Source organism: Apostichopus japonicus, chromosome 4 (assembly GCF_037975245.1).
Source record: "Apostichopus japonicus isolate 1M-3 chromosome 4, ASM3797524v1, whole genome shotgun sequence".
Taxonomy (NCBI): Eukaryota; Metazoa; Echinodermata; class Holothuroidea; order Aspidochirotida; family Stichopodidae; genus Apostichopus; species Apostichopus japonicus.
The window spans coordinates 4,022,494-4,045,729 of NC_092564.1; the positions used below are offsets into that span (position 1 = coordinate 4,022,494).

A 23,236-nucleotide genomic window follows, 5' to 3' on the forward strand; every position below is an offset into this window, starting at 1 on the left:
ATCACTTTCGTGAATCACAGCTAATTGACTGTCTTCTTCTGTCTTCTGCAGCTCTGATACTATCCAACCATGGGAAGTGGTGATACAGACTGTTAACTGGCAAACTGTAGTACTGTATATGATTCCATATAGTGGACCTACTGTATAGTTTCAGCAGGATAGAGAGAGAGAGAGAAAGTTTCAAGTGATTAGCTTCCTTTATATCAAGTTGACTTCTTGTTACCAGGGGAACTCCATAATAAGCAGTGGTCACTAGAGGTTTTCTAACTTGGAAAAGTTGACCAGAAGTGTGATTCTCTGCAAAGTTGTTATACAAGGAGGAGAGTGCAAGACTCAGAGGAGGTAGAGTATTGTTGTTGCCATGTACAGTAATGCTTTTGAAAACTAAAACCCTGGGACATTCTGAAAGCAGACAAATGCAAATATTTACATCACCGTGTCCTGTGTTTGCCTTTCACCATAAGTTTAACATACTGCACATTGTGTGGTCATGTGCACTGTAAACTGACATAGATGAATCAGCAAAACAGTGATTAAATAACTGAACAGACTTTGAAGGTCTGGTGGGGATTTTATAATACAGCACAGTAATTGTGATTTGGCATCTACTTTTATAGCAACCTCCCTTTTAACCTTTCCCACTTAACTTTAGACCATAATTAAACAGAAACTTGGCAATTCCATGGTTACTGATGTTACCTGTTTTATAGTTTCGGTTACCTTTTGGTATCATAAATTTCTCATACAGGAGTTTGGTATTTTAGTTTTCTACAGTAGGTACATAGTGTCCAGGCCTACCTTAGCAACGGAAGCAAGATTTCATTTATTTATAAATGTAGATCCTATACTGACCAACATGTTGGTTACTCAAGTTACATAGCTTTAAAGCACCTTAAATTAGACAAAGAGTTCACCTTACTAGATGAACCCGGAAAAAGTGATAGCCGTTAGCATACCCTGCCAGCTTATACACGTACTGTGTACCATAAAAATGTTTTGACTTTGCTCACTTCCATGAAACCACCAATGTAGTATGTGGACTGTAGCACGCTAAAGTATTTGAAGTGGACAACTTTACCCACTTACATAGGAATTCCTGAAATTATTATCTAACTTCTACAGTGTCCCACCTACATCTACAGTCTATACTATTTTAAAACATGTTTTGACAAAATGTGCAGATGAAAAATTGGACCAATTCCTGTACAAGTATCTTTGACAATAATACTGCTGTTTTTGGACGGTATACGTATGTACGATGGCATAGCGCATGTTAATGAGTGAAATGCATATGAAGTTCCACCTTGTAGATCCAGTTTCTAAGAAGTTACAAATGTTGTCCGGTGTTGTAAATACGAGTATCAAAGAAACAACAAGAAAGTTTTAGCAAGAATAATGGGGATATTTCTCCATTCTTATTTTCATTGGTCTCAAGCATATTCTATCCATTCTATCCATTCCATATATCTTCTAGCATGTATGAATTTGCTCTGTAAGACCAAGTCCGCTAAATGTGATTAATGTTACAGTGGCAATAATTGACAAATGGACACGCACAAAAAAGAAATTTTGTGAAATTTCCCTACATAACCAAGGCGATCAGAAATCCCGATTCCAGAAGATAGTCCCCGGATTTCGTGGACCTTCCCCGATATAAAGTTGTCTCGGAATTGTCCCAGAATTGTAGGGCTGGATTTCATGTACAGTACTGTCACTGACCATTGCCAAATTTGTCAAACAGCCCCTGAGTAAATTTGAAAAAAAAATGCCTGTTTCTAGAGAATGTATTACAGAAACAGTATAGATACAACCCCTTGATGTCAACAAGGGGGGGGGGGAGGGAGTGTCACCTTCAAAACATTTTCAACACTTCATGCTACAGTAGATAAATTCCATAAAAGTCAAGTTTAAATTTGAAACAGTAACTCATTCCCCAGGTGACAAAAAGTCATTCTCAAATACAGTATACGAGTATAAGAATGTACCAGCCTCTCCTGTTTCTTAAGTATCTAGCATGACACTGGTTACAGATTCAGTGAATTTACCTGTGTATCAAAACTTCCCCTACTGAACCCTGCCTGAGGTCATCTATTATTATGATGCAGGCATGTGATGCCATAGAAAACAGCACTTTCAAGAACTTCCGTGGATTCTCCTGTAAACACTTTCCAATATCTTGTTATATATATATACATATGGATCTTACACTTAAAAGGTTACAACATTAAACATTTTCCAGATGAACTGAAAGTCCCAGTTTATACCAAAATTAGGTTTTGAAGTGATTCAGTATCTTAAGTTTCTTAAGTATCTAGCATGACACTGGTTACAGATTCAGTGAATTTACCTGTGTATCAAAACTTCCCCTACTGAACCCTGCCTGAGGTCATCTATTATTATGATGCAGGCATGTGATGCCATAGAAAACAGCACTTTCAAGAACTTCCGTGGATTCTCCTGTAAACACTTTCCAATATCTTGTTATATATATATACATATGGATCTTACACTTAAAAGGTTACAACATTAAACATTTTCCAGATGAACTGAAAGTCCCAGTTTATACCAAAATTAGGTTTTGAAGTGATTCTCTTAGACTTCCATTACCTACAGAACTGAGTCACAGCATTGGATTTGATTGGATGTGACCCCTGGCAACGCTATTGGCTTATAGCCAGATTGTTTTGGAAGCAGGCAGGAATTGCACAATGTGATATTGTTTGGGTGAGAGTTAGGCAATAACAATCATGTTCTTTAGTGACCTCTCATTGTGATTTAGGTGCCTAGATGGATCAGATGCCATTGTAAAGAGAGCAAGAACAGCCAGTGTGCAGCAGATTCCAGAAATAAGTTTTAGATATATTCCCCTCTGCCAACCAAGCATGCCAAGCTTCCCTCGGTATACATGTACAATCTGTGATGAAAACAGACCTTATGAACCGAGTAAGGTAGTTCTCATCTCTTGTCCGGTTTCCAAATAACGACTTTCATGTTTCTGCAAAGAGAAACATGCATTGGTTGTTCACCCTTGTTGTTTTCTTTGTATGCTCTCAAGAGAATTCTCACGAATCCGCAACCTTTGTTTCTATAATGTGCCCTGTTTAGCTAGCTAAACATTAATAGCTATTAATGTCTAAAATTGACTGTACTCTAGCATCATGGTGCCTGAAGTGCTGCTCTGTTCATCGACTGCAGTACAGTTAGTACAGTACAGTACAGAACATATATATGCAGATAGAAATGTTAAAAGGACTGGCGCGGGACTCGGTGCATGTATACTGCTGGTCTTGACAGTCGGTGTCAGCAGCTACTACTGTAGGCTGCAATCTACCGGGAGGCGCTCTGTTACCGTACTTCAGAGCCAATCAGTATTGGCCTGGAACATAATTATAATCATTTGTCGTGTGCAAAGCCATCTGATTAAAAGCAGTAAGGCACAGTGGGTGCAGTAAATTAGGGCGAGTCCATACAGTGGGTGGATTTTCACGTAACTGTGGGAATGATTTAACAAGGAGCTTTGTCAAGTCAGACCATGTCAGTCAGTACATTCATATGAAATTCTTTTCAGTAGATTAATTAAGCCTAGATTCAAGTACATTGCTGCATATATACAGTATGTTTGGGTTACAATTGAACTCATCGATGTAGCCACAGGAGAGATTCAGAAGTCATTCCACCATTAGGAGTTTAATAAATTAATTTGGAGCATTATAATACATGTACATATAGCTTAAGATAATCATGTTATATATGGTTGTGTGTTTGTTCTAGTACTGCTGATGGATCAGTCTTTTCTTACAGTACAAGTACTGTACTTGCAGATATTTTTTCCTCTAATTGTTTAAATCTACATTTTTTTGGTCACCGCCATATTGCCCAATACTGTACGTATCTTAAGAATCTTTAGCAGTAACTTTTAGAAGCGTCTCTGATAGAATGTTAATTCTGATACACAGTACATATATGTTTCTTTCTGTTTTTTTTACTCACATTGAAATCACTACAAATCAATTAAGTACAGTAGCTTAGATCTAGTTAAGTTGAAACCTGGACATGAAGAGTTTCAACTACTGTACTAGCTGAAATTAGTTACACAAGATTCTTGCAATTGAAATCACATATCTCACATTGAAATCTCACATTGAAATCACTACAAATCAATTAAGTACAGTAGCTTAGATCTAGTTAAAGCCGAGACCTGGACATGAAGAGTTTCAACTACTGTACTAGCTGAAAATAGTTAAACAAGATTCTTGCATAACTGATAAAATATTATAATCTGAATGAAATCGACATTTCTCAGTGATGTGCTTCTGATATTTGTTGAATTATGTTTTCAGTCTAGATGACTGCCGAGGCCGTTGGCTTTCTTCAAATACTAACATCTGTATTAGTTTTCATTTGTTGACATGTATGCAAACTGATAAAAATAGGTTTTGTAACAGATACACAAGGCACTACACTACTACAGGTGATTTTTTGCAAGGAATTTTGTGACTTCCTAGTGAAACTGTCTACTGTATCTCTATTTTTAGCACTAAACGAATCTTGATGCTAATTAACTTTCCCCGGCCCTGTGTACCTATTTTCTTGTGATAAATTACCTCCAGACCATCAGACAGTTTTCAAGACCTGGTTTCATTAGCTCACAGTCCACTGCAGTAGCCTACAGGTATATAGCATACATGTGCAAGCAGTTAAGGCATATTACAGTTGTACACTACTTGATAGTGACGTATGAAGGGGTAAATAAAATTAGGGATTTCATCACAAAATATTCATTTACATGTAGCAATGAAAGAGAGAAATTGACTGCATGTAAGTAACTTCCTTTCCTTGTCCTAAGTTCTTCAGCACAGGGTTAAGAGGTTCCTTCCCCTAATTTCCTGAATGTAAGAGCCTGTCTAGTGTCTGCCTAATGTGAACCACATGAAATAACTACTTGCTGTATTGGAAGCCACTTCATGAAATCTAGTTCACTCAGTGCTCTTAGATGCAGTGGTCGTGTATTACTTACTACTCTAGATAAATAGCATTCATGGAGGTCTCTTGTCACATACAGTATACTGTAAGTATTACACTGTACTGTACATGTGTCCCCAGGATTTGTGTTCTTTCTTGATAATTGCATGTGCTCCTTGATGAGACACCCATCTGTACAGTATTGTATGTTGGTATACACTAGAGAGAGAGAGAGAGGAGAATTAGGTGAGAGTACTGTAGTGGAACACTAGTGTTCCACTAGTCTCAACTAATTCTCACCTTCGCTCTGTCCGACGGACATAGAGCACTCTCCGCAAAGATAGACACCAACCGACCAAATGTACAGTATGTTTATTATTATTATTTACCAAATTTATATAGCGCTCTTTTCATGCTTAAGCATGTACAAGAGCGCTTTACAATGACAACAAAATGACAAAACCCTTAAAATAGGAATATGAAGAATAAAATTGACGCAGCTTAAATATTAATAAATAAAATATATAAATAGGAAGGAATAATTTTAAAAATAATATAGATTTACAATGAAAATCCTTAAAAAAGAAAAAAAGTGAGTTTTAAGTAAATTTAAGTAACAAAATAACAAAACACCTTAAAATATGAATATGAAAAATGAAATGGATGCAGCTTGAATGTTAATTATATAAAAATATATATCCATACCAAGGAAAAGCTATGTGTAGCTATTGGAGTAGTCTTTTGTGCTCAATGTATACAGTAGGTGGCAAAAGAAGTGAGATCACTACAGTACTTAAGTTTCACGTTCTTCGAAACATTCATCAGGCGTCACCTGATGATCTCACTTCTTTTGCCATATCTACAGTATAGACAGGCCTGTGTACACTACAGTAGTCCTGTTATGATGCACACTAGACAGGGCTTCAGAACTATAGACAGGCCTTTGTACTCTTGTTATGATGCACACTAGACAGGGCTACAGTACTGTAGACAGGCCCGTGTAGTGCTGTTATGATACACTTACAGCTTACTATAGTTTGCCTAGGCTTAGAGCTCTGACACATACTGTATTAGCAAGTGGTCAAATTTGCCATCATAAGTTACATATCTATATCAATTAACTCTTGATTTTGACATTCACATTTAACAAGAAAATAAAAGTTTTGTTGAAAGTGTGTTTCAGGGCAAAACCAAGCATGTAAAGTAGGTAGAGTTGCTTTAACTTGCTTTAAGTTGTTTTGAGTGTAGCAGTTCCTTTATGAATCATCTCAAAGTTGTGGATCAAGGCTACTGTATATAACCAGACTCATATCGCAATCATTAAGTTGTAATCCAGATATTATGTCCGTTTGGCAACTTTGGCTCCATATGCGTATTTTGATTGACGTAAAATGACCTCTCATTCTTTTCCTTGATTCCTTCCTCTTAGTAGATCTTTAATCATGTTATCTGACATGTCACGTTTAAGTACGGAAAGGTTAAGTGCTACATTATATGCACCTACAGCACTGTCATAACTACGTTACAGTAGGTCCATTACTTGGGACATACAGTAATTTATCCTGATTTGCGAATTATACAGATATTTTTTAAATTTCTGTAAATGATAGCGCCAAACATGGAATGTTTTCATCAATCAGTTCAATCTTTGACGTGAACAGAAAATGTAAGATTTGATATCTTGAGAAGTAATTGAACTAACGTAGAATAAAGTCCCAAGGGCATCAGGAATGGAATTCATATGTCACCCTTGATGGTTCACTTTGAGTCATACTGTGTTAATATCTTGATCCTTTTCATTTTGTGAGCACTGTAAATTGCCCAGAGCCATCTAATTTGTAGATGTACAGTACTTAAACGGTTATCGATGTCACCCTGACAAAGTATAGTGTATCCCAGAAAGGTGTTGAAATGTTCATCTGGGCCGGGTCAAAGTTAAACACCAGCCCTGGTATTGAATGCTATTGTACAGTACTTATCAAAATCTCAGTTTACACCAATGGAGCCCCATTTTCTCGTTAAAAAGTCAAGGGCATTTGAGAATATATATGTGTGAATATGTATGAACTGTGAAGTCCAAGATTGCCTAATTCTCTAACCTCCAGTAGTCTCCTCTCTTTTCTTTTCAGGGTCGTCGTAAAGATGTTATTTTCAGTCGCTTGGCTGTTTGCCTTTTGTGCCATTTCCAGCACAGATGCACAAGGAACATCTCTAGACTTTGATGGAGATCATGTCTGCACTAGAACAGAGAGGTAAATATTATACACCTACTGTAGCTTATAGTTGGACTTTCTGCTGGTGGTAGCATACAGGTACATACTCAACCATTAATTGGATACAATCACAGCATTATTTTCTGGTGGTAGCATACTGTACATACTGTACTCAACCATTAATGGGATGTAATCACAACATTATTTTTTACTCTTTTGAACTCACCCCAATGTTCTTAATATTATAATGTTAAAGGTGGAGCCTTAAGTGAGGACACAAAATTTGCTGTTATTGATAGTAGTAATGTTCTTTTTAGGATAGAAAAATGGTCATAACTACATCAATCTGGATGGGGAACTGTTGAGTACCCAGTAATGTGGAAATATATTTTACATGGTTTGGTGAGAGTTTAATTCTGGAACTTATACCTTTGCATAGATAATTATTTAAATTGCTCCATTCTAAAGCTTCTCCTATCACAAAATGATGCATTTTGCAATCCATCAATGCCCAATTCTGCAGTAAACTGTTAATGTGACTATTAATGAAGTGTTGGTGTTCGGGTGCCTCAAACCTAATCTGTATTTATATAAATAAAGGAAATTTTATAATAAATGTTGAGGTAGAGGATTCCCATAAAGTAGTAACTATTACTTACTCCATGGGAAAAGTTTTGTGAGTGATGTATTCTGGAGGTGCAATGAAGTCTCAAAAGAATAATTTTCTCATTCATAAAGTGTACCGAAGCCTACCATTTGCTTGGATGACTTGATATTTTGCAAGCTTTTTAAAATTAAGTGACGTCAAATCTCAATATGTACGTACAAAATCAACCTGTAATTCCTGGACTCCGGTCATGCGAGACGTCTATCTGTAATTTATTCATTGTTATCTGTTCTTTTATTCAATAAATTTGGGAATGAAAATTGCAAGGGGGTATAGTCTTGTCCTCAGTGTCCATTTTGTGTTACACAAGTTTGTCACAATCATCCGGGTGAATTGTTGTGTAACGTGAGTGGTGTCACTTTCTTAACAAACATTTCTTAACGCACATTACACATGTACAATGTTGTCCCAATTGATCACAAGTTCCATTTCTGTGAAAATAATTGAATACTAGTGTATCATTGAATGCATACTGAACAATTGACAGATCTCTAAGGTTATTAACAGTTCTTCAGCTATTAGAAAGCTGAGTGACCACTGGTCAGAGATAAACCACCCCCTGTCCTATTTGTTACTGTATGTTTGTTCTAGGGGTAAAAGTCATAATGGTGTCAGAGAATTAGAGGGAACATTCTTTTATGTTACAGTTTTTGCAAATGTTTGGATTCCTTCAATGATTATATCCTTGTGTTGCATCTGAGGTGACCTGATGTAATGATCTGTGTGCTACAAGTACAGTAACTACAGTACACTACAGTACTTAACATAACTGTACATTACTGTACTACACAGTACACAGTACTGTACAGTAATGTACAGTACATTACTGTACAGTACATTACATTACTGTACAGTACAGTACCGTTCACATTAAATCGGCCGTGGCATCGTGTATCGTGATGCCCTTATCTTTTTCTATCGTTTTCTATCGTGAAACCTGACTACTGTAAATTTTTTGTACACGATATAACGATATACCACGATCACATGCTATATCGTGATACCAAGCCTTCACGATAGCAAACATGACTGCTACATTCACGCTAACACGTTATATCGTGAGATCGTGATTTCAAGCTGAGCGCAACACAATTCGTAACTTCGTTTGGGCTTTGGGTTTTTATTATTCACGCTATTTCGTTAAGTCTTAATATCGTGTATCATGAAGTTCCTACTCTACTGTGCGAAAATCGATCTTTACAGGAGTTCCGCCTTGAAAACTGTTTGATGTCAGCTCACAACTTTACACGTTTAACTTTTTATTTAACAACAGTAACGTTACGTACGGATAGCGACTTTTCTGTTACTAGTAGTGTTAGTTGTAGATTTTATGTTCCACGTTACTTTGAATAGTTGGCAACATTTTGAAGAATAATAAAGTACTACTAAGCCTTTCTTGTGTTAATTTTTTATATAATTTATCGTTGGTTCGAACAGAATGAAAAGGGAAAAAAAATCCACCCCAACAACTCTGAAGCAGGGCCAGTTAAAAACAAAACATCTTCATTGTCCGCGCAAGGGGCCTCCCTTTTCCTGATTCCCGAGTCTCTATTCGGATTCAAGAAATCTAACTAACCTTAAAAATTATTTTGTTAAGGTTGCCACATATTCCAAACTAGTATTAGCGCATGAAAAGAAGAAAAACGTCAGCCTGTTTTTTTTCAGATCTCAGTACGAGAAACATGTATTTTATTTGGATAATAGAAAAACTTTCTTTAATGTGGTTAATTCATATTTTCCTACCCTAGCTATTATTTGATAAAACCTTCATGAAAACCGACTTTTTAGAAAATGGATTTTGAAGCTCAGTCAACAATTTAAAAAATGCTTACCGTTAAATACTGGCGTCAAAAATACATTTCGAATTTATTCCAATAAAGATCCACAAAGGATAAAAATGCGAAGAACAGCTTACTAAATAGAATTGAAACTGCATGTACAGTACATGGTCATTTTAAGTATCCAAATACCCCTTTTCCCTACCACCTGAGGAAAAGCGTCTTTTATAAATTATAGTACCATACAGTACTTGACATTTGATACAAAAGTAACATCTACAACAACTTCCCAAAATTTGTATGTGTCACAATAGGTTAAGTTTTAACCGCACAGTACCATTAATAATTTGCATATTACATCAAAAGTTACACTCGGGCGTCCAGATGGCGAGAAAATGTACAATCATGTACAATTTGTTGTGTCGTTCCCACGGTGCAATGAACTTGGGCAAGTTGCCAAGTTCGAATGTCGTTGACCTACTTATGTTCCGTAAACAATGTCAATGGGAATTATGTGTGTAAAAACTTGTTTTTTCCATGTGTTATATATATATATATATATAGAAGTTTTACGTAAGCGGAGTGAATTTCGGGGCGGCTCGTTGATTGTGAGGAAGCACTTATCTAAGCATCAATATTTGTGAAATATATCGTACGGTTTTTCTTCAGAAAATATTTTTGACTAGTATTTTCTCAATGTATTAAGAAGGGTGACATACCCTATGTTCCGACGTCTCTATGTTCCGACGTCTCTTTAAGTTCCGACAATTTTTTTGGACTCTAATTTTTTGAACCCAATTTTTTTCTGGGGGGGGGGGGGCTCAATTGTGTTAGACCCAAATTCTGTCTGACTAATTTTTGGGGGGATTCAATTTTTTCGGACCCAATTTTTTTGGGGACTCATTTTTTTTTACCCAAATTTTGTCTAGCTTAAGTTATTTTTTTGGGGGGGATTCAATTTTTTTGGACCCAAATTTTCTTTGTGGAATCAATTTTGTTAGACCCAAATTTTGTCTCACTAACTATTTATTAGGGGGGACTCAATTTTTTCGGACCCGATTTTTTTGGGGGACTCATTTTTTTTGGACCCAAATTTTTTCCGGCCTAATTTTTTTTTTGGGGGGGCCTCAATTTTATATGGACCCAATTTTTTTTTGTGGAATCAACTTTTTTGGACCCACAATTTTTCTGACCTGATTTGTTTGGGGGGACTAATTTTTTTCGGACGCGCCAATTTTTATTTACGAAACAAAAAATAAAAGGGCCCAGAGTTTTTTATGACCCAAATAGTGCTTGTCCGAAAAAAAAAAATTGGTCATAAAATATTTTAGAGTAAAAACAATTTGTGTCATCAAAATATTTTGGTCCAAAAAATTATGGGTCTTAAAAAAATCTGGTCCGAACTCCGAAAACATATTGGTCAAAAATATTGGTCAAAAGAACTTCAGAGTAAAAAACAATTGTCGGAACGTAGACACGCCGGAACCCATAAAATATACTGGGTCTACCCCTAATCATTGCATTTTGAGCGAATGTGTATTTAACTACGTTACATGATGCTTAAACACATGTTTGAACAAAATGAAAAATTCAAGTATTACCACATAAATATTCAAAAAATATACTTTTGTTGCATGGTATGAAGGATTTGGTGAAACTAAACATGTCTGGACTGGTTTGAAAATTCTACGAGGTTCGTGAACAACTTGACCGTCTAGTATTTTCAGAAAGTAAGGTTGCTACCATACAAAACTGTCCGGCCAAAAGCAATTAAATGACTTTATGACATTTAAATAAAAAAAAGCTTCTAACAGAAGTTATGACCAATTTTGTATAATTTTTAATGTGCGCGTCAATACGGGTTGCCATCAGGATCATATCGATTACTGATGCTATGCAAAAGAAACTGCTTATTTGAGCATATCATATGGTGCGGAAAAACATTCTTCAAGCAAACAATTTTCTCGAAAATCTTGCAAAATTCGATCGTGAAAACAATGTTCAAACATACTAAAGTATGCCACCCTATGCATCCCGGACGGTGAAAAAGCTACTGTAGGCCTATATTCAGCGTTACAAATGCATATTAACCCTATCGTAACATTTGGGACGATTTGCTAGTACAATTAAAGCCTAGGCTGATATTCTTGCATACAAGAAGTTCAGAACGAATGTTTTGTTTGAACTGAAAATATTTTGCGACCGCTATTTTTTTTCAAGAAGGGGTTTGTATGAAGGAGTTTGGATGAGTAGGCCTACAGTGTGTTCATTAGGCGTATCGTACTAGTTTTGCGATTATGAAACTTGTATGTCGATTGACACTTAATTTTGGTGACACACCAAACTTTTTGATCAGAATTTGCAATAAATCTATTGCACATTGCGTTGAATTGATGATTTCATCTACCGCGGGAAGAAGCCTACCCCAATTCTTTCAAATCACGATGAAACGATCGATCGTTCTGCAACGTGATTCACGCTATAACGATAACATCACGATAGTATACAGTGCCAGTGAAATGATGCACACACTATCACGATATTACGACCACGATGCGACGCACGATATCACGTTAGGTACTTGCTATAGGCGTAATGGAAACGATATCACGATAGACTCCTCGAGTCTCCTCATATTTTGTCACGATACACGATGCCACGGCCGATTTTATGTGAACGGTACTGTACATTACTGTACAGTACATTACTGTTCAGAACATTACTGCACTGTACAGTACATAACTGTACATTACATTACTGTTCAGTACAGTACATTACTGTACAGTACATTACTGTTCAGTACATTACTGTACAGTAATGTACAGTACAGTCAGTACCGTACAGTGCAGTACAGTAATGTACTGTACAGTAATGTACTGAACAGTAATGTACTGTACAGTAATGTACTGTACAGTAATGTACTGTGCAGTTATGTACTGTACAGTAATGTACTGTACAGTAATGTACTGTACAGTTATGTACTGTAATGTACTGAACAGTAATGTACTGTACAGTAATGTACAGTACTGAACAGTAATGTACTGTACAGTAATGTACTGTACAGTAATTACTGTACATGTCCATTTTAACTGATAGCCTTCATATGATGAAAGGATCTTATCTCTAAAAAAAAAGGTGGTATATATAGAAATAAAAGCCTAGATTGATAGCAGTGACTTTTCACAGAAAGGTAAAACATAATGTACAGTATACTGTACTTTGTGCCAATAGTTATCCTTGAAATCCATCACTCCCTTCAGCTATGGAATTTAAGTAGATTAAACCAAAATAGGATGTGAAGGAACAGATTTATTTAGGAAACAATTCAAACTGTTTTCATAAGCTGAGAGTTTGTTGTGGTAATCTGTTTTCTGTAAATTTATCAATTTTACAATTTGAAAGTATCCTGAAGCAATTCATGGTGCACACAGCAGTCTTTGCAAAGACATACAGTATGATCATATCACATTCAGTTATTGATAGCACACTGTTGCAGTAGTATATAGTAGCACAGTAGTATAGTAACACAGTAGTAGTAATACAGTAGAAGCCTGTTGTAGCATACTTCCAGTGATGGGGGTTCTTGGGAGAGCTATGTATTCTTTCCTTCAGTATGCAACTTCCTTAAACTAAAAAACATGGCAAACCAATTGAAAGTCAAGGCACATCCTGAATGTGGTTTTAATATTTGGTTGTGAAAGTGTTCATATTCTACTCCCATGTAGAGTATTGTGACAGTTTTAGTTGGTTACTATTAAACTACTACATAGAAACAACAACATTGAGAGTTTCAGGACAACATAACATCTGGTAGTGTGTAAATGTTGCTCTCATTTCAGCATCTCAGCAAGTTTATAAATTATTAGATGTTTTTCTGGAGGTCAGTGTTTATACCTTGAATGACCCAATAAATTGACCCAAGAGCAAGTACAGTAGAACTACGGTACTGTATACAGTATATATAATTTCTTGCTGTTTCTGTGTCAATGATTTACTGTAATAAAAGGACAATATACATGTTTCACTTGTCTGGTTGCTAAGCTTGTGAACTACTGCACAGGTGTAAATTCTTCTAAAGTGGCAATAGAAGAGTGTTCACCATGCCACCTTTTTGCTGTTCTCTCCCCTTCCTTTCCCCTCCCCTTCCCCTCTCCTTCCCCTCTCCTTCCCCTTCTCCTCCCCTATCCTCTCCACCTTTATACACATGAAACAGATTTATTTGTGCTTGTTTAGTTGCAACACAAGGAACCTTCAGAGCATATTTCATTGTGGTAATATATTTGTTTCCTTTCAATTAATTCCTTCTACCTTTTGCAGCTTTCATGTGACGATCTCATCATCATTCTCTGAGCCTTTTGATGTAGTGTACTACACTAGCTGTTTGGATATCTCTAATTGGTTCAAGTGTACAAGGAGAAGGTATAGTACCGCAACATTCAACAATCTTGACTTATAAACAAGCTATCAAAGGTTTAATGTTGGTCTGAATATTACTTAATGTGACAGTCAATTTCTGTCATCAAAGGATGATGTTACCATACATAAATATAACCAACTGTCACAGTGCAGAATTTTCTGTGCTTGCCTGTCAGTTTTTTGTCACTGTTATCATCAAACCAACTGAGCCTATAAGCCTAAAATAAGATTAAATGGATTAATAGTATAAGTCACTCTCACCAAACTGAGCTTTACTTACAGTACTTTCATCGCTATTCATTCACTCCATGCTGTTGCAAGCAATTTTTCCAACCAGATACCATGTCCTATCAGTATTAAATTATTAAAAATGATCAGCAACTGAGCCATACCATGTACAGTAATGAAAATGTTAAAAATATTTGGCAATATCTGAAATGATACTTGATCAACCCAGTTAGTGAACTCCTGTTTTTGTGGGATTTCAGAACTGAATAATATTGAAAATAACCGTACTCGGTGCAAAATGTTGCGACGAATGGTAGTACCATCCATGATTGAATTATTTTTTTGCACCGAGCAGGCTACAGTACAGAATCAGATACAGACAAGAAGTGAGAACTCAGTACAGATCGATAAGAGAATGCTGTGAGGGGTATCTGTTTTCTGAGGGAGAGAATAGTTGCTACGGTAAGTATTCAAATGATATTTTTAATCCTTTAGATTTCTTGCTGGATGCAAAGGGAATTTTTTTGGCGATGATGATGGCGTGTGTGTGTGTGTTTGTATGCAACACTTACATGTAAACACTGTAACTCAAAAAGTTAATGCTGGATTAACTTCATACTGGGTATGTGGATCTGCCGAATTGAGTACAAGAACCCTATTTTTTTCTGTGAAGTTCAATGGTCATTTGGGGTCAACAGAGGTCAAAGTCTGAAAACTTTATGAACATGATGACTCAATAGTGCATCTTTGTTGAAACTTCATCATGGTATACAGATTCAGCTTGTTGAGTACAAGAACCCTGCTGAAATCGGTAGAGGTCAAAGGTCACTTGAGGTCAATTGGCATCATCTTCAGTGGGTCAATCTCAAATGGAGCAAACTGGTTCAAGGGGTCAACAGGTTCTCTCAAATGGTGGAAAAGTTGGCATTTTCGCAAAAATATTTCACAGTACTATCTAAACAATGTCATTAACTCTGAACAAATATTTAAAGTCATTTGCTACAGTAGCTCAAAGTTGGTAAAATGTGTCTATATTTCACATAGGAGACTGTTATTTCTGGATATTGAAACATTTTGGTTTAAAATTCTATACTGACATGGTTGATGCCCACAAGGGATTTCTACAAATCTTTTCTGGTTCTCATGCTCAATGAACACAAAGTATGTTGTTTCACAATGTTCAACTACTTGTAAGGTTGCTTTGAGTAGAGATAGTCAAGTTTGTTCTGTATAGGCTATAATATAAGTGCACTCAAATATCATAAGGTTAGGTCTTGTTGACACTCACATTTCGACAGGGTCATGACCAGTGAAGTTGTAGTTGAATTGTAGTAGAATATCACCCACTGTAAATATTTGAGTTTTGATCACAAATTATTATGAGTTGAGACAGTTATGAAGTTTGAAGGGAAGCTAATATTTATGATACTGTACTGGAAAGTTTTTCATCACACAGTATGTTTGTTCTCCCTGCATTGAGAGTTGCTAAAGTAAGCTGGCCATTCATAGGACACACTAATTTCTCGGTTTTGTGCAACGTTCATATATCGCCAAAAGTAGCCATTAATAATTGAGTGTTTGAATCAACATATATGCATAAAACGTTATTTACATACCGTAGTGGGAAAGGAGTCAGAACTGGCTGGGGTTGGGATGACTTGCCTATAGTGGTTGGGAAAAGGAAAACTTTGTTAAATTTTGAACAGAAGTTATGAATAATGTTGCATATTCTATCTAGGCACTGTCTTACTTTACATTGATTTCTGACATTGATAGCATATGCTTAGCCTATAACATTTTCACAGATCTGTGCTATGTAAGGGAGTTATATACCATACAGATGTCTAGGCCAGCATTTATTGTAACTAGTCTACGGCAAAACTCCCTGCTTCGGAATTTGGCAGCCATTTTGTTGTTGAAGTTATAGGTTTCATCTCTTCATTTTTCTTTCGTGCATATTAAAGACCTAATCACAATAGACTTCCGTTGTGCACACGCCAATGTGTTTTCATGGGTCGTTGTTGCTAAGTATTGTGTGTTCCTGCAGAGGTATTTCAAACTATATTTGGAATTTTTCTGAGCGAACGCAAACAAGTTTTTCTGAGCAGACCCAAACAAATATTAAGTAACCATACTGAGTACATAATCTACCTTTCAAATAAGTCATCATCGATTAATGACACCGTCATTCCTTTCAAATCTTTCCACCCAGTTGCAATCATTTCCCTGATGTATTTTGTAACTTTATTTCATCTGGATGCTATAAATATTCTGTGTCGTGGGAATTTTATGTTTCTTTCTCTGTCATAAACCATGCCAACATTACTATATATTTCAGAACAGGAAGCAATTAAATACATAGTGTACTGATACTGTCAATAGTTGAAAAGATATTCACTAAAAATAGACTCTGTTGATTGTTATCATGCAAAGCCCCTGTCAACTTTCTAGCATTTTGTTGTTAATTTCTGCATAGTTTTTCTGAGACGTACAAAGCATTTGTATCACGCAAAAGACGTTTGCCATTTGGTCCGAAGTAAAACACATACTATTCAATCTAGATGTTTTCACCAGTTATTATGGCTTATCAATTAATTCCATGTGATTTAAACATTGGATCATACAGATACAGTGTTTCCACAAAGCCCTTATGAGGCAATTTTAAAGCAATGGCCTGCCCATTTGTTGAACTGATGTTGCGATGAAAAAATTAAACAAGAAGGTTTCATTTGCTCCTGTAACTGATAAGATTTAAACGACGTATTACATACTGTTCCAGATATCCACCAAAAAATAAAGCCAGACACATGGTGTTAGGAACTTGAAGTGGCAAAATTACTGTAACCTGTATCCAATTTACGGTCAGAAACTTTAAATTAGCGATCGTTTAGTGTACTATAGCCATATACACCACGGTTAACTACAGTAGCTATGTATAAAGCTAAATAATGTGCACTGTCAGGAATTGCACACACTACACTACAATGGTTAGCAGTGCATTAATTGCTGTACATACATAACATTCAACACAGGAGCATTCTACTACAAAGTTCTACTACTGGAATAAAATATATACTCAATGGAAAATTTCTTAGAGGAACACTTGATGAAGATATAGTACAGTTTTTCATATTAGTATTAATCACATGTTACAGGATGACTCTAGGCAGAAGTGTAGTCTTTATATATGTTATATATGTAGTCTTTATATAAGTCCAAGAAAAAAATTATTTTTGCACAAATTGTAGACCTACTAAATGAGTTTACGAGATACTCTTCTTTGAAATATGTTAAATCTCTGGAATCTTACTTAAAGGCATCGAAGACTCGCCAAAAACCGCGTGCCGCACTTTGAAAAGTTAACTTTCCGCTGCTTGCAAGTGAAGTTTTCTTCTTGTCACTACAAAATGCAGACAGTAATTACCTGTAGTATACTTTTATCTAGACTTGAGATGTTCATAACTGCTATTTACACTGTGTTGTGGGTATTGACCGTAGCTGTATGTATTGACTGTACACTAGTATCTAATTACCGACGGTAGAAAGCTGTGTGTGTATTTTCTGGGATCCATGGTGGTGTCTAACACTTCTGTTTGACCTCATTTGAAACTAGGTCAGATTACCGGCATGAGACGTTTCTTTGTGCGCGAGTCTTCACACCCTTTAAGGCTGACACTTTCATGATGAGCCAACTCTTCAGCACAGGCCTGAATATTAATGTCAGCCCATTGTTTCTTTTAACTATTTCATTAAATATCCTTTATTTCTCTGTGCTTTGATATGATCATATTATCATATTATTTGATATACTTTTTTACAGCTCAATGTGCACAAAGTTGCCTTAACGGTGAGTGCACCAGGCCTGACGTCTGTGAATGCTTTCCTGGTTTCCGTGGCGATAGATGTGACAGCAGTAAGTGGAATCTAACTTAAAAACCTTAAGTACTAAGATAATAACTCAGATGGTTCTTTCCTTGACTTCAAATAGACTTGAAAGCTACTCATTACCATCACAAGGAGAGAATGAAACAAAAAAACTGTATTGCAGGTGATAACCTTCTGTTAAATAGAACTATTTTCAAAATTAAGTTGAGAAGTGAAGAATTAGGGAGGGGTAAACAAAACTGATGTGACATAACTGGAAATGAAAGAAGCCCTGTCTTAATCATGGAATCAAACTGGTTTAAATCTGCCTACTTTAGAAGGCTTTGACATGAATGTTGTAAAGTAATGTGATCGTGCCAGTTTTAATGCAGAGATTGTTAAGCAGTACAGATCATGCACATTAGAACAGATATATATGACAGAACCCTCTTGAAAAAACACTTGAGATTTCCATTGCATAACTCTGACGTCAGGTTATTATTTTTAAAACTTTACAATGGGATAAATCCAGCCTTTTATACGTTCATGAATGTAAGCTTTATTTGCCATATGGGTGTGTTATGAATATGTGTGTGTCATTTTTACAAGATCACTGAACAGTTTGTGAATGAAGCCATCAGAGCAAAGCATTAATGGACACTTTCTCTGTCAAAACATATGCTGATCTCCTGATAATTTTCTTTTCTTTATCCTCCTTTCCGTGGGCTTAAAGTCACATCTCATATTGTATTTTTATATTTTTGGCTACTATCCAAAACTAAAATTCTACAATAAAGTTTAAATGAAGTCAAGTTTTTCTTTTAAGTTTAAATGAAGAAATGTTAAAGCATTTTCTGATTTCCTTTTCGTCTGGTTATGATAAACACTGTAAAACAATTGCTGGGCAACTTAATGCAACAGAATTGACTAGAATCATGAACGACTTGCTAAGCAGTAAACATTCCTTGACAGAATCTATAATGGTGTCCTATTTTAATTAATTGGAAGCTTCTGTTGATTAAAACTGGGTTACCTTCGTTAAAATTGCAGAAGATTGATAACAAATTACTAAGGAGCTTGATTGAAGAGAAGAAAGGGAAATAGGTCTATATTTCCGTCAGGCTTTGTAAACTGTTTTCTCACTAAATGTGACTTGAGTTCTTGAAGATTAGCTCATTTCCCCAATGATTTTCACTTGGTTTGAGAAGAGCGTTCTCGGTAATCTGACACCAGTGCTACTGCCACTGCAGGGAAGTGTTCATTAATTAGTGATTCACTCTCTGTTTGGGAAGTCACTAATAAAGTTGTCACATCCCCCTGGTGTGTTCTATTACAGGCCACTCTGGAGGGGTGAAAAGTTTGTGACAGAATTTTCAGACTGCCACAGGCATAGCAAAAGTGATAGAAGTTAGATTATGTTTAAGAGGGATTGTTATTTATAGAAAAGAAAAGAAGAAAGTCGGGGCAGAAAGAAAAGTCAAGCAGGATTTATGGTTTGATTGAAAGTGATGGAATTGAGACAGATGAGTTGAAAAGTGAACGTTATGTACTGTATAAAAAGTGGAAAGTGTAAGAAGGGGGCGGAAAGAAACGTGAAACTGGATTTATGGTTTTAAGAATACTTCCATGCTTTCGAAGGTCCTTTGACAGTCGTTTATGTATATAGTATGTATCTGTGTATTTTAGATACTCCTGCAAGCAGGAACTCGCCAAGAAGCCATCATTGGCTTATCAAAGTCTCTTAGATTAATTGCCAACAACTCTGTAACTAGACGATAGTTGTAATGTTTGGGTTAGATACTGTATATAGGCAATTAGTTGTTGAGGTCATTGTCACTTGCTGACAATTGGACATTGTTAATTACAGCAAGGTGGACTCAAGGTTTTTACTGTACAATATTGCGAACTTGCGAAGAAGCCGTTATTGGCTTATCAAAGCCGTAAGATGACGGAAGTCAGTATTAGCCTACTTTACCACGTTTACAAGAACTGTATTAGGAAAATAGTTCCTTCAAGCAAAATTGTATCCAGAAAGACACTGGAATGTTTATCTCCTTTTACATCAACCTTTGCACAGTTGAAGTAGAATACCATTGCATTGCTAATATTGAATGTTTCAGAGAATAAAATGTGAAGGAGCAATTGACATGGTCTACATACACATTTTTCTTTAACCATCGTCATAGTTCTTTTCAATATAACACCACTGAAGTATCAAATGTTTTCAAGTAGGCCTCATATTGGTATTATTCAGGATATTTTAGTGGATGAATATGTACGCATGAAATGTTTGAACTGAGAGCTATCGCAACCATTTGCTTCCGTCCTGTGTAGTTTGGATAAATAGGGGTTCAATCTAGTGTTATGGAGTTTACATGAACTCATAGGTAACAATGGCTGGATTAAGGGATCACACATGTCAATCTTCTGATCAATGTTATTCTGTTTATCGTTTGTGCCAGGTTAGGTTTCAAATCAAGGAAGGAAGAGGGTAACATAACTGGTTGTTGATTACAAAGCACTTCCTTTTTCTCTTTGGATTGTTGCTATTTTAATAGTTTGAATCTAATGTCAGGATAAGGGTATGTGTTGAATGCTAGTATATGGAAGTGTTGCCATGTACAGTACCAGAGTCTATAAGGACAAAAAACAGACAGCCAGATGATACATGTGCAAGTTCCATGTTGTCATGTTACTTGGCCAAGCAAGTCAGACAGATTGATTCTACAGTCGTGACCCACCTATGCACTGTCAAGTGTCATGCTAGGGACGTACAGTATCAGTGGCAGATTTGAAGAAGGGTTAGACTTGGAGGGGGGGGGGAAGTGTTTGGGAGTGGGAGAGGGGATTCGGTGACTGTGCACAGTACACACCCATCTTTGAATCTCTGAGTGACCTGTGAAACATTCATGATAGTCAATAGTAGATGTACATTTTCTAGAGGAGAAATTATTAGACCTCACTTTATCTTGAAAGACTACTTTTCTATACATATCTATTTGTCGATAACTTGCACATAATACACTGCTTCAGTTTTTATTAGGGGGGAGGGGGGTGGTGATGGGGGGAGTTAACTTATTTATAATATCAGTGGTTAGCAGGAGATATTTGAAAAGGGATTATCCTTTGGTCTTGTCTAATTTGCAGATAAGGTTTGGCGTGATGGTGAGTTTTATTCAGAAAGTTGTTAGCCGGTGAAATAGGAAGCAGATGGAAGATATGTCATCCTTTGTAACATCTGAGACTTTCTTTTGTATTTGAGTTAGTTTTACTAATAATCTGTCCTTTTAATCCTTACTAGATTGTGCCATGAACAAGTGGGGTCCCATGTGCGTCAACGACTGCCTTTGCTTGAACGGGGCCACGTGTGTTCCATCGGACGGTAACTGCACCTGTACAGCAGGATACACAGGTGAGAAAACTTATATCCCTGGGACCAATCAATACTGCAAATTCTGACTTTGTCTTCTTTTGAGAAAGCCAGCCTGATGTGAAATGTAATGGATGTACAGTTCTCCTTTAATCTTAAAACCATGAATAACTCTATTCTGTCTGTCTCTCTCTGTAAATTTGCTTCAGATACATCAAAGCCCTTTTCATCAGCATTCTTTGTATGTTTCGTCACAGTATTTATATTTGGACTCTCAATTCAGTCCTGTCCTTTTAATAATTGCCAAAGTCATTGCTGTCCATATGTGAATGTATATACTTTAAATCTGTTCTTGGATTGAGTGGCAGTAACAGTCCTGAAGTAGAGGGAGAGTTAATTCAGAATAAGTAATGAGTTTTGTATCCATCCATGAATCCCAACCTTTGTGTTTTCAAGTCTTGACTTGTTGAGAGGGACAGGGGGGTTCATCTAGTACAGTTATTCTACAGTGGAGCAGCAAATTACTGTACGTATAGTTTCTGTCAATGTCCATCTTCTTCTCAAACCAATAAAATTAAATAATGATTTTGAAGAAGAATTTATGACATATTTGGCATAGTCATTTTATAATTTATTCACAATTTAGTGTTCCTTCCAGAAAAAATACAATTCATTATTTGATGGAACCTACGAGAGTGGAAGTCCGTTCTGACTCGTAACAGTGTTCAGAACATCAAGGATATTGAACTCTGTTACGTCCGTCTAGTTACATCCGTCTGGTTATTTTTCTTTCTCTTTTTTCATTTGATTATTTACTTTCATTCTCAGGGACTATTTGTGGGGATACATGTCCTTTGAACAAATACGGGCCTGACTGCCGGATTGACTGTCAGTGTGAGAATGGAGCTGCCTGCGATCCAGTTACCGGTGCCTGCAATTGTACTGCTGGATTCAGAGGTCCCCTGTAAGTAAACAATATAGCTGTTGTATAATTCCATCATCTGATGCATTTTGGTTTAAACAGGCAAGCGTGCACTCTGTATCAATGGGACTCTGGATGATGCCTCCTTCACAACATTGATTAAAATATTGATTAAGCATTGATTAAATTATAATTAAAATCTTTCCCTTGATGTTCTCTAGTTAATAATAATAATAAATGGTACTTATGAGGCGCAAAATCTTCCAAAGAACTCAGAGCGTACAAGGACAAAAGGACACACACGAAAGAAATCTATGAATCTGGAATAGCTTAACAGAAGAGATGTGTCTTCAAGGTACTTTTAAAATGAAAAAACATAGGAATGTTACAAAGGCTATTTGGAAGTGAATTCTATGAAGTCGGGGCAGCAAATTTAAAAGAACGTTCACAGGCAGACTTAAATGCATTGAAGACTCGCCCGCAACCGCTTGCGGCCATCTGAAAAAGTTAACTTTCTGTTGCTTGCAAGTGACGTTTTGTTTGTGTCCCTGCAAAATGCAGACAGTAATGAAAAGTGGTACCTTGTTATCTTTAACTGGACCTGAGATGTCCATCGCTGTATCGTTTATGTACACTGTGTTGAGGGTATTGACCGCAGCTGTATGTATGTACACTAGTGTCTAATTACCGACGGTAGCAAGTTGTGTGTGTATTTTCGGGGATCGATGGTGGTGTCTTACACTTTTGTTACACCTCATTCGAAACTAGGTCAAATTACCGGCATTAGACATTTCTCTTTGTGCGAGTCTTCACACT

At 36.4% G+C, this 23,236-nt stretch overlaps 1 protein-coding gene across 2 annotated transcripts in view; it reads left to right on the forward strand.

The window, feature by feature from the left end:
• Positions 1–23,236, forward strand: part of LOC139966187 (uncharacterized) — a 63,121-nt gene that overhangs the window by 14,086 nt on the left and 25,799 nt on the right. Inside the window, exons 2-8 of one of the 2 annotated variants that reach the window (XM_071968966.1) lie at positions 52–342; positions 7,092–7,214; positions 13,938–14,039; positions 14,620–14,726; positions 18,085–18,177; positions 21,430–21,540; positions 22,327–22,462. In XM_071968966.1, the coding sequence (XP_071825067.1) occupies positions 7,105–7,214; positions 13,938–14,039; positions 14,620–14,726; positions 18,085–18,177; positions 21,430–21,540; positions 22,327–22,462 (659 nt within the window). In that variant the 5' untranslated portion in view covers positions 52–342; positions 7,092–7,104. The remainder of the gene's footprint in view (positions 1–51; positions 343–7,091; positions 7,215–13,937; positions 14,040–14,619; positions 14,727–18,084; positions 18,178–21,429; positions 21,541–22,326; positions 22,463–23,236) is intronic. The other variant, XM_071968965.1, reaches the window with a different exon arrangement.